The sequence below is a fragment of the Artemia sp. Qi Xiang Cuo genome, chromosome 14 (assembly GCF_049724085.1).
Source record: "Artemia sp. Qi Xiang Cuo chromosome 14, ASM4972408v1, whole genome shotgun sequence".
Lineage (NCBI taxonomy): Eukaryota > Metazoa > Arthropoda > Branchiopoda > Anostraca > Artemiidae > Artemia > Artemia sp. Qi Xiang Cuo.
In genome coordinates, this window is record NC_142807.1 from 38,737,205 (window position 1) to 38,749,706 (window position 12,502).

The following is a 12,502-nucleotide window of genomic DNA, read 5'->3' on the forward strand; positions in this document are numbered from 1 at the left end:
TTTAAACTAAGTTTGCTATGATTTCTTCATCAATGAATAAGAGTTTAGTGGCCAGGGTTGTCACCAAAAGCGAAACAAAACACATTTATGACCACAAAAAGATAAGAAGAAGACAAATATACGGCGAAACTATTATTGTGGGGGATACGTCAATATCTATAAAGGAAAGCAGTTGTAATAGTGTTATTTACGTCGAGAAACTGGTTAAAGATTACAATTTATCAAACAAAATGTATTTGCCCTATGTTTCTAAATCTTAAAATTTGCAGCTCACCATTGGTTCCCAACTAAATGACTGTTTTTCAAGCGAAATATCGCATTACAAAATCAGAAACAAAATACACATGTTAACGCGATAATTACTACTATAGGGGGTCACGAAAAGACAGTTTATTTCTTCTGATTTTAATTGGCAGAAAAAGCGCACTAATTCAGCTTTTTAATTAGCATATTGGGCTATAGCTATTTAAAAATAGCTTTAACGTTGGGTTCCCACATATACGATTATTCACTTGCAAACACGACTATTCAGCCAGATATGCAAACATCACAGCTGCTTGCGAATCTTGGTTAAATCTATCTATAATAAATCTATCTGATTTTTGAAAATATCGTACAAGTTCAGCAATCCCAAATTCTGCAATAATTTTTATGAATAAATCGCATCAAATCAAAAGGCTAGACAAGATCAAAATGAATATTGAAAAATTTATTTTGTCAGTTGGAAATAATAGAAAACTACACTCTACAGCTGATAAAGACCATAAGAATAAGTTGTCCGTAATTAAAGCAATGGAGTAAAGTTTCCAAAAAAATTGGAATTGAAGGTAATAATAATAGGCCAATTTAGATGGAGAGACCTAATATGAAAAATACAGGCCAGTTCGTTTTGTTTTTGCAGTACAACCTGGATTCTGCACAAAAAAGGCTTTTATTGGGCATAGATGCTAAATGTCTAGACTAACCTGGGGCAGGTTGATTGTAGCAGTGGTACTTTGAGATGTCAATTTGTTTCAAAGCTAGGAGAGAAGTAAAAAAAAAACGGGATATACCATTCGATTTTCCACTTAAATGTTCTCATTACTGACATTTTTTATACATCCTAGTCCCTTACGTGACAAAATATAGGCCTTGCTGTAGAATATTTTAAAAAGCTGAAATAATATGCTTTATTTTCTTCAAAATTGAACGTAAATAAACTGTCTAGTGTGACCCCTATAATAATTATTTAGGATTTAATTTTTGCAAGCTACAAGATAAATATTTTTCTCGATGTCCCTTTTAACGCTGATTCTAAATATCTTAATTATTATCCTCCCGAATGTACACTAGCATCATACCTAATGAGGTCATGTGATGCAAACTAACAAAATCAGCAGTTTTGTATATGGCCTGGGGCTATATCTTGCACCATTAAGGGGGCAAGATCTGGTTGTACTTATAAGCATAGAAATTGGTATATGGAATCAGCATTAAAAGGTTCATTATATGGTACGTTGATCTTTTAGCAAACAAAGTAATGAAACAACTAAAATTTACCTACAATAGAAAGTTTCCTTTTTTTTTAGTCTGAGGCCTGGATGGAAACCTTACATCCACTACTGCTTTCGAGTTATCGGCTTAACACTAATTTTCTCGGATGTAATCTGTACAAAATAACAACAAACACTGATACAGCAACTCAGAAACTCAAATGGTATGGATGACTAGGCGAATAACAACATTATTCACGTGCTCTCCACTTTAAATATAGCTTATTTGCAAATCCTTTAAAGTACCAAGGACGTTAAAAATAAAATCTAATTACTTGAACTGTTTAAGTGCAAAGTTACACAACCATATACGTCTAGAAAAATTAGGAAATTCCAAGAACCCAATTTTGAATGAAAAAGACTTCCACATGCAGTTATGTGATTTTAACACTAAGCAGGCGCCAAGTTTGAAAACAAGGAAGGCATATGAAAAAATGATCTAAGAAAGGTATCCACATGTGGCTTTAGGAAGCGTAATTTTCCTGATTGCTATTGCAAAAGACAAACACTGCCATTTATTGGCAATAAGCAGGAAAAGAAAAAACAGTATTGAATAAGTAAAATTGTATAAGAATATAACACTAACATCTTGTTACCGAACAGGAATTGAACATTAATGTATACATCGTTGGTTACCTGAAAATCTAACATATGCGTTATTATTATGGCTATTATTAAAATTATTCAAGATGAAACACCTCAAATTATACTATTAATTGACTTACCCCAAAAAAATTTTTTGGAACTGTAAATTATCTTATTTTGTTATGATCCCTTTAGTTTCATATCAATAGAATCCTTATTATCTTCTGTTTCCTAAAATATCTCTTCAATTGATTAATTTTGCTTTTTAAAACCCGAACATTAAATTCAGTTTTTTTTATCTTCAGACACAAATATGAAAATCTCCCAGATTCAACGCATTTTCAGTATTTAATGGACTCATAATATGTATTAACCCGGTTTGGCTCCATCCCTTGATAATAAAACAAGAAATTAGATCCATATATTCCGTAAATAGAAAATAAAGTGAATCAACAGATCGTTTCTTCTGTGTTTGAACGAAAAGCATTATTGAATTTACTGGAATAGTTTACTTTAAAGTCTTTACAATTTTCTAGGAGCCAAAAGAAAAATCTTAGAAAATCCCAGTCTTCTGTTACAAATGGGCCTAAGATGGAGCCAGAGGCCAAAAAAAGTCTTGGTACTTTAAGGTGTGCTACATTTCATAATTTATGCCTCATCCTTTTTATCGCCACATGACTTCAGAGTTTTATTCATTTTTAAAAAGATTGAGTTTTTTGTTTTTATATGACGTCACTCATCCTCACTTATTGTGCATTTTCCGGGGCTAGCGGGTGTAATTTATTCGACAGCTAATCCAGAGCAGTCCAAGTAGTTATCCTTCCAATCTTGGCGTCTCATAAAATACTAAAGATGCGCAATCGGGCTAATCGGATAAGTAGTCTTGGGGTGCGTGTTTTCACGCTGGGTTTGTTCAAGGATACTATATTTTTCTAGAGTTGCAATATTGGCTTATTATACGCCAAACTGGCTTGTTTTGATTGCGACTGGTATAAAATTTTTGCATTTGGTTTAAAAATCGGCCTTTTGTTTATTTTGACCATGCTTTTCTTTGGTGTGACCTGTTTTTTCTGGAAAAAAATATTTTCATAAGCAATCCATGCATCATTCGGATCCGAAATTTTCACACCATAAAAAAAGCTGTAATCTCTATGAGCACGAAAGGTCGAAATCACAGTAGCTTTACCACCCAAACTCAAAATAGTAAATCACGTGCATCAGTTGCCAAATTTTTTTTAGCAACCTATGGTTCTACTTTATCATCTTTCAATGACATTTCTGTGAGTTATTCAATTACGAACTGAATTATGTTGTTATACCTGAAGGTGTAGTATATTAGATGTTATTACATAGTAGGGAATCAAGAATTATCTGTAATATACTATATCCTCCTTTGTCCACACCCTTTCTTTTGCAGGGCTGTCCTGGTCATGACCAAATGGAAGCTCGCAACGTTTGACTATAATTGTGATAAATTTAATCAGTATTGAGGATAAAATATTGTTGGTCAAATTTACAAAGAAAGCCGGTTTAATCTGTATTGTAGAACCATTATGAGATAGGTAAGAAATAAAAAATACCATTTTATACATTACTCAATCCTCTATTTGAATCAAACAATCACTTCCCTCTGCGAATTCATTTCAGAAATTTGAAAAATTCTGAAATTCCCACATTCAGGAAGTTTAAAGACCATGGTTCGGTTGGTTTGAGATTCAGTATCTAGGCTAGGATTTTTGGATCTGGATATCTCAGTGCGCAAAGTCAAAGCTTAGAAATAAGTCGTTTTAACGATTCTAAGCACCATGGTAAAATGCAATTAATTAATAGGCCGTTCCGTCCACCCAATACATAAGGGTAAGTTCACAACGTCAAAGATGTGTCGGCTTTGAGGCATGCATTGTCTGGCTTATTTTTGGCTTGTTTCAACCATGGCTAAGTGCCATGATAGAACGGAGTTAAGCAATGGGCCGTTCCACCGAACCATTACATAAGGGCAAATGCACAAAAAGGAAGTTGTGTGGCTTTGTCTCTTTTAGGATTGATAAAAATGTGTTTTAAATTTGAACAAAGGCTCAAAATCCAATTCACATCATTTGAACTTTGAAACAAAGGCTCAAAATCCAATCCACATCATTTGAACTTTGTTTTTAAAGCCTACATTCTACTCGTAGTTCAAATAAGCACTCAAAATTAAAGTTCAAATTTGAAACAAATGTAATATTCACTTGGTTTTATTCAGCAAAGACTAAATTATATTGAAGTACAAAAAGCGGCCAAAAATTTTTTTTTAATAAGAGATAAATTATCCCTCGTTACACACTTAAATTAGTTAAGTCAACCTTCGACAAAATCGAGTCCACAGTCCACCCGGAAAAAATTACAATACAAATAATTTTTTCGCTTTCTAGACAAACAAATACACTGATTCCAAAAATGAAAAGCTTACCGACCTAGCCCGACCGGAAATTGGTCAAATCCGAGGTTGAGGTAGAGAAGTGGTGCAAAAAAAACTTTTCCCAGATGAATTGTTTCGGAAAATAAAAAACACTTCTGGGATAATAAAAGATGTTTGAGAATCGAAAAACGACATATATCTTTATGTTAGGTCAGTCCTGAGGGGTTTAAAACTGTTACCAGCTTTAAAATGTTTCCCCTAGCCTTTTATGAGGGCAGTACAGAAATAATAGCCGCATGTATTTTGCAGAAACCTTTCATAGAAATGAGTTTGAGTTGCATGATTTTTAGCCAGGAAATATCAAATTCTGATGCACTTTCTTTGAAGGAAAAAGGGGCAGGTACTGTCAACAATGCTAGGGAAGCAAACGATTCTAAGTTCGCTGCTGTTATTTGCGATGTAGTTGATAAAGTGTGTCATTCGAGATACACTAACAATAGGGGCATCGAGACAAACGTAAAATCGAAGAAAAAGGCAACCAAAATCTGAACGGAAGTCCCTCGCAATTTACTGACAAACGTCTTCTTCATATAAACCAAAGACTGCAAAAATATCATTGAAGGAGTTTGTGACAAACAAAACGGTGACTGGGGGAACAATTAGCTAGAATCATGTTTGCGTTCCAGACGCTTTTTTCTGAAAGATTTTTCACCTTTTAGGGGCGAGCCATCATTGATAAACATTGCTCTGGTGTACTAGCTGGTCTCGATGTCAACGTTCGATAAAGCATTTGACATCGGAAAGAAGTTCATGGGCAAGATAAAATAAGATAAGTTTTATTCTTCATTAGATACACATACAATATTACATGTTATTACTCCCCCAAAGGCTCATTGGCCTGTACAAAGGGTATATGTGCCGGTAAATAGTAACCGGCAGAGATGCTAACATCTACTCGTTCCAAATGAAGGAATCAGCAACACTTAAATCATGCAGGACATATATTTTTTCTTGAATAGGCAGACGTCGGTTACTTCTGCTGTTACATTTTCCCTTCCTGGATATCCTTCAATGTCAAATGAGTAAAAAATTATGTTCTCTCGACATGCTATTTAAGTTAAAATTAGTAGCATCCACTTGAAATACACGCTGTTTCAGAAATATTTTTACTAAAAACAGAGATCACCTATCGACTTCTGATTATGACTAGTCTCAGTGCCCCGTCCACGTTACATCATCTAGACTTATTGTCTGGTGCACAATAACAGACTGGCAGAGGAAGGAAAAATTTTGACCTCTCAAAGATTCAGCCGAAGAACAAAAATTTAATTACGATCTAAAAATAAGGTTGTTCTATATTAGATAGGGAATTATAAAAAAACCGACAACGAGTTAAAATTTCTCAATATTTTTTGTAGCAAAACACTTATATTTGACGGCATATACGGGTCAGGAAATTTTGTAGAATCTGACTAAGAACAAGTTTTATAACTTGATGTTTTTGCTAGATTAAAGACAAGACAAATTAATATTGCCAACTTCCATTACTTCTATTGAAATAAGAAAAGGGACTACCATTTAGCGATCCTGTTTAATATTAGATGAAATACCAGGAACATAAAGAGAGTAGAAGGGCCAGACTTACCAATAGTCCCACTATACCCGGGCGGAATAAATTATCACTGAGTAAGTTTTATCTTAACAAAAACTGGACTGATGTGATTTATCCATCAAAGTACCAGGAGTACTCCGCTGCCGCACTGCCTATTCACAGAAAAGTGATTTTAAAGCAACACAGGAACCCCATGGCCGCTTATATACTGTCAGATTTCTCCCAAGAATGGCAGCTGAGAGTTCGATAACACCTGTCTCTTTCATTACATTTGGATCATCTGTTGCTTTCTGTTCAATGCTTCCACTATCCCCGAATCTCCAGGGATCTCCTAGAAAATCTCGCAAAAAAGGAGCGGTTAAAACGCTTGGGCCTATAAGCGTCAAAGCTTTAGTCCCGGCCCTGGAGAGACTAATCTCTGCTAATTATTTTGAGTTATTTTGTATTACTGAATTTAAGGAAGACATAGGTAATCTGCGGTTTAGAGGATAGACAATTGAGACTAATAATGTTAACAGCTTCCATATGCCACACTGACAAAAACACTATTTGCCTATTCTTCTGAAGTTTATTTTATGAAATCAGGGGTTTTGTTCACTTGCGTTCAGGAGTATAGATACTTGGATTGTCTTTCCATTGTTGCACAACATATTTATCATAATATTTAGCCAAGTTTTTTTTAACAATTATTGTTACATTTACGCTACCCCAACACTAGCGATTTTATTCACATCAATTTGATATTTTTGTACGCAAAACATAAATGCAGTTACAAAACCTGACCGATTCAAAGATACATTTTCCCTGGTCTTGGAACAATGGCCACACTAGATACACAATATCACTGTTCTGATGTCATTGGTATGGCTATTCTAGGGGCTCCTTGATAACTAATGTTTTAAAAAGCTACTTATCATAATCCTAATTTGATATTTTTATACGCAAAACTTAAATGCAGTAACAAAACCTGACCGATTCACAGATACATTTTCCCTGGTCTTGGAACAATGGCCACACTAGGTGCACCCCATCACTGTTCTAATGTGATTGGTGAGGCTATTCTAGGGGCTCATTGATAATTAATGTTTTAAAAAACTACTTTAAATAAAGGTGAAAATTCAAAAGGCTTTAGTGAGCTAACAGAGTATATAATAACAGTGATTAGAGTCAAATAAAAACCAACAAGAATAACAAGGAATATATAGTATTATTAAAGCTGATGTCCCAGTCCAAAAAAGCTGCAAATATTTGGAATTTATTCTTCATCATTGTTCACAACCTGAAATAAAGAAAAATATTAATTTTTTTTTCAGAAGATGAAAAACAGAAAGGTTGGGCTAATGTAGCGGTAAAAATAAACTTCGTATCAAAGAATTTTGAAAATACACCTAACATACTAATATATCACAAAAAGAAAGGCGTACACGAAGTCTTTTTTTCCTGCTTGAAAGCGAAAAGCCATTCTCATCAGCAAAAAAATACATGCCCTTTAGGTAGCACTTGATAAACCTATTTTGAATTATATCACCATTAGAGCACGGTTTTAAATTAGACTTTAATTCAAGAAGGGGTTGCGGGGGGCATGTTAAGGAGTGAAGGACAGAAGCCTAAATGTAAAGTCATTTCTAGCGATTAAACAACCAAACATAGCGTAATTTATGTATTTTCTATTTATTTGGAGATGGGATGAGGTTCAGACCCATGATGCACCCTCTCTTAGGTTCAGCGTTGCCATGTGACGTTCAGTGATGTGTCCCTTTTCGTCAAAACGGAGGTCTGTACTGCAAATTCCTTATTAATGCATCAGTCACTAAACATTAATTTTTTTCATATTATGGCTGATTTTCCAGTTCAGAAAGGCATAGAGCCTTGCTAATTGGCAAGACTCAGGGACACCCAGAACTGGGCTAGTAGAACAGACTAAAGAGCAAACAAACTTCGGACCTTTAGAATAAGGGTTCGATGCGGCGTCAATGACTATCTCCTAAAAGTAGCTTTCATAGTAGCTATCTCCGCAAAGTAACTTAAAAGGAACTTCCTCTTCTTATACCATTTGTCAAAATGAAAAGATAAAGACGCAGGGACACAGGTTACTCCAGTTACTAACAGAAAGAAACATCTAGGACTGAGTACTTATTAAACAGCCCTGCCTATATATTTTAACCCGTCTTTCAGAGATGGTAATCCGATCGAAAATTGCTTATAGTATATTAATCAATACATTTAGCACACCCAAATAAGAAGGCAAAAACTTAAGACAAGAAAATTTGGCATCCCAGAAGCATCATTCTTTTCTTTAGATGAAGGTTCAGCATATGTAAAAAGCCCAAACGGAGAAGGTGTCTGAGACGCACCTTCCTCGAAACGGAGAAGAAAACATCCTTGGAACCACCTTCCTACTGTCGCGACGTTCTGATGGTGTCCATCAGCAGGGTGTCGGCTTCATCCTCTCTCCGGCCGCCAAAAGGCCACTAATGACCTTCACTCCTGTATCGGAGAGAATAGCGACCATCCGCCTGAAAGGGCCCATCAAAAATCTCTCAGTTGTCCAGATATATGCCCCGGATTCAGCCCGAAGTGAAGAGGAGTGCGACCGATTCTGCTACCAACTACAAAGCGTCGCTGACCAGATCCCCAAAAACTATATACCTATCGTGTTGGGCGACTTTAATGCAATAGCTAGCAGTTGCTATGCCGGTCGAGAGAATGTCATGGACCCACACAGACATGATCGACTTAATGCGAAGGGAGAACAGCTTATTGACTTCTGCAGGGAGAATGAACTCTACATCACTAATACCGCTTTCAAGCACAGACACAGCCGAAAGGTAACATGGAGATCCCCTGATGGAGTCACTGAAAATATGATTGACTACGTCCTGATATCCAAACGTTGGAAGTCATCTGGAAGGGACACTGTCTCACTACCTGGTGGAGATTTTGACTCGGACCGCACACTCTTGATGTCCAAAATCAAGTTGAGGTTAAAACGTCTCTCAAAAATCACACAAATCCCAAGATTTCGAATGGAACTCCTTCGAGACCCCACCAAAAAAGCCACGTATAACTGTAGCCTGTCTACAAAATTCCGTGACATCCTCAGCACATTCAATCCAATCACAACTCCCGAAGAGATTGATCGCTTGGCTGAACATTCCACCTCTGCAATCCTCGAGACTGCAAGCGACATCCTTGGTAGAAAAGCCAAAGTTGAAAAGCCTTGGATCACTGAAGAAATAATTCGATTATGCCACCAGAAACGCCTACATAACAACAAATCTGACCGAAGCAGCCGAGACACCTACAAACATCTCAAACGGAAAGTTGAGCGTGAAATGAGGAAGGCATTAGGCAGGCATATCGCCGAAAAGTGCAAGGATTGTGAAACTCAGTTCAAGAAAGGCAACAGCCACAACCTCTTCAAAACAGTCAGCGAGCTATCATCCAAAAAAGATCCCTCAACTTCCGTAATCCTAGACAAACAGGGGAACGATATCAGTGATGCCAAGATGAAGCTCGAACAATGGAAGGAATACTTTGAGGAGAAACTGAACCCTGAAGTAATGACCGACCCAAATGTCCTAAACTCTTTCCCATTAATAGATCGAAATCCCCCTCCACTTCCACTTAGAAGCAAGACCAAAGCAGCTATAGAATACCTAAAGTGAGGTAAAGCTCCGGGGCAAGACGGTGTCACTGCTGAACTGATAAATGTTGGTTCAGAAGACGTTGTCGACCTATCCCAAAGTCTTATATCAGCCACCTGGTCTACTGGATACGTCCCGTAGCAGTGGTGCAAGGCAGAAATAGTCCCAATACACAAAAAAGGCTCAAAGAAAGAATGTGACAACTACCGGCCCATCAGCCTCACAAGCCACCAAACCAGAATCCTGACCAAGATCCTGCTTCACAGAATTCAAGCAATCACCACCTCTGTTCTTGGCGGGTATCAAGCGGGCTTTCGATCGGGACGATCAACTATTGACCAAATCTTTACTGTGCGTCAGCTGATGGAACGGTTCATCGTGTTTCACAGAGACTTCTATCCGCTATTTATTGACCTCTGAAAGGCCTTTGACCTAATATTGAGAAAAGACTTGTGGCATATTCTAAGAATCTGTGGTGTCCCAGATGAAACAGCCGGAATAACTGAGGCCATATACAACTAAATTAAAGGTCTAATACTGACCACTGTTGGGCTCTCTGGTGAATACCCAACAACTTCCGGGATCCTGCAAGGATGCATCCTCTCGCCGCATTTGTTTAACCTGTTTCTGCATGCCATCCTCTCCCTGATACCAGTCGAATATGGAGTCAGAATAGGAGGAATCCTAATTGAAAAACTTTCATATGCGGATGATATTGTCCAGATGTCCACTACCGCCCAAGAACTCCAGAGACAGGTTGAAGGTATCTCACAAGCAACAAAGCCATTTTGTATACAGATTAACGCAAACAAGACCCAAATCATGGTCATATCACGATAGGAGACAACAAACCCCCCTCGAAAGTAATAGACGGTGAATAAGTGGAAAGAGTCGATCAATGCCTTTACCTCGGCAGTCTCTTAACAGCTGACAACTGCCACACTGTTGACATTAAACGCCGCCTCGGTCTTGCTAGCTCTAGCTTCAAAAGACTATAAAAAATCTGGAAATCTAACCACCTTTCAAGCCATCTGAAAGTGCATCTATTCAACAGTCTGATCATACCCATTGCTCTATATGGGTGTAAAACCTGGGCATTAAAAGATGAAAACGAGCGCAACCTCCTTGCGTTCGAAATGAGATGTCTGCGCCGGATAGCCAAGATCAAATATACTCACCATATCACAAACGAAGAAGTCCGCAGAAGGGTGAAGTCGCAAGACACTATCCTGAACATAATTCGAAAACAGCAGCTGCGCTGGTTCAGCAACATAAAACAAATGAATCCCGAACACTTAACCAAGATGGCACTTGAAAGGACAACTGAAGGACTTAGACCACGGGTAATACAGCGCAAAAGGTGGATCGAAAAATTTGAACGACAACGCATTGTTCAAGTATCCCGAAAAACACTTGACAGAACAGCATATCGAGCCCTAGTTCATCAGATTTCTTTGAAAGGAGTGGCCCCAAGACGTCCCGTGAGGATGGATGGGACTTAAGTAGTAAGTAAGTAAGTAAGTAAGTAGTAAAAAGCCCAAAATATAAGACTAGCCAAAAAACTATCAATATATCTGGCTTCTTTTTTCCTGCCTGTCAACGCGAGTTCGTAAAAAACGAATACAAAAAAAAAAAACTGAAAAAGCTTAATTAGAGAGAAAGAAAAATGAAACTACCGTCTATAATTTCCAACTTCCAATCTAAAAAAATAGCCACACAAACTTGAAAAGTTTGTCTTCCATCACAAATACCTCTACTTTTCATACATGAAGCGGTAAAGGTAATAAAATAAATTTTGATGCAATATTATTTTATTAACAGAAAATTCCCCGTCGGTTTGAAATGCTACCTGAATTAGTACTGATCGTTTGTTGCCTCTGCTATATTTTAGAAAAAGCCACCCTTGCCATCCAAGCCAACAGATAAACATGACCAAAAGCAGAAATGGGTATTCCAGATTTTAAGGGTTGAAGTTTTTTAAAGCACTTTCAAATTTCGTCAACGGATGTTTAATTGGCCCGAAATGCATATTGAGAGTCCACAAATTGGAGAAAAACAATTCGAAAAATGGACAAAGACGAAGGTGTTATTCCGAGTGAAAATAATGTTAGGGTATATTTTGCCCTATTCCATTTTTATCTGAGTTATTGTCTCCTGATTTTTCTGAGTATATTTAAAACCCATATAAAACCAATTCAAAACCAGCAAAATAAAGTACTGCATATCCTGAAAGCTTTCATCCCTTCCCCAATATCCCTACCATCAAAATCGCCGAATAAAAGTATATATTTTTTCCTTAATATATTACCAGTGGAATTATTATTTTCTTTTCAAGGATTGATGTTTTGTGTTGTCTTTTGCTAAAATTCTACCGAGAAATTTTTACGCTATGGATCAATTTAACCAATGTGAGCATGATTATGGAACGATGGGATCTTCTAAGTATGTTGAACCCTGAGCGTGCACTGAGAGATCGAGGTTCTCACTCAGGCACTGCATAACCAAACTTTGGAATGTGCATGGGTCGGGTCTTAATATTGGTCTTTCTGTTGGTACACTGCGGGGGCAATTAAAAACTCTTTTACTAACCCTTTGATCATTTTAGTGTTTTAATTAATTTATTTCATTTTTATTTTTTTCCATTTGGCTGCTGGCTTGGGGTGATGCTTGGTAAGTCATACATTTTTCTTTTTTTTATTTATTTACAAAAGAGTGTGATTATCTATAA

The 12,502-nt window shown here is 37.0% G+C and overlaps 1 protein-coding gene across 3 annotated transcripts in view; it reads right to left on the minus strand.

The window, feature by feature from the left end:
* Positions 1 to 7,238: 7,238 nt before the first annotated feature.
* Positions 7,239 to 12,502, minus strand: part of Aldh-III (Aldehyde dehydrogenase type III) — a 110,586-nt gene continuing 105,322 nt past the window's right edge. For all 3 annotated transcript variants that reach the window (XM_089100610.1, XM_089100611.1, XM_089100608.1), the window contains one exon: positions 7,239 to 7,406. In XM_089100610.1, the coding sequence (XP_088956736.1) occupies positions 7,400 to 7,406 (7 nt within the window). In that variant the 3' untranslated portion in view covers positions 7,239 to 7,399. The remainder of the gene's footprint in view (positions 7,407 to 12,502) is intronic.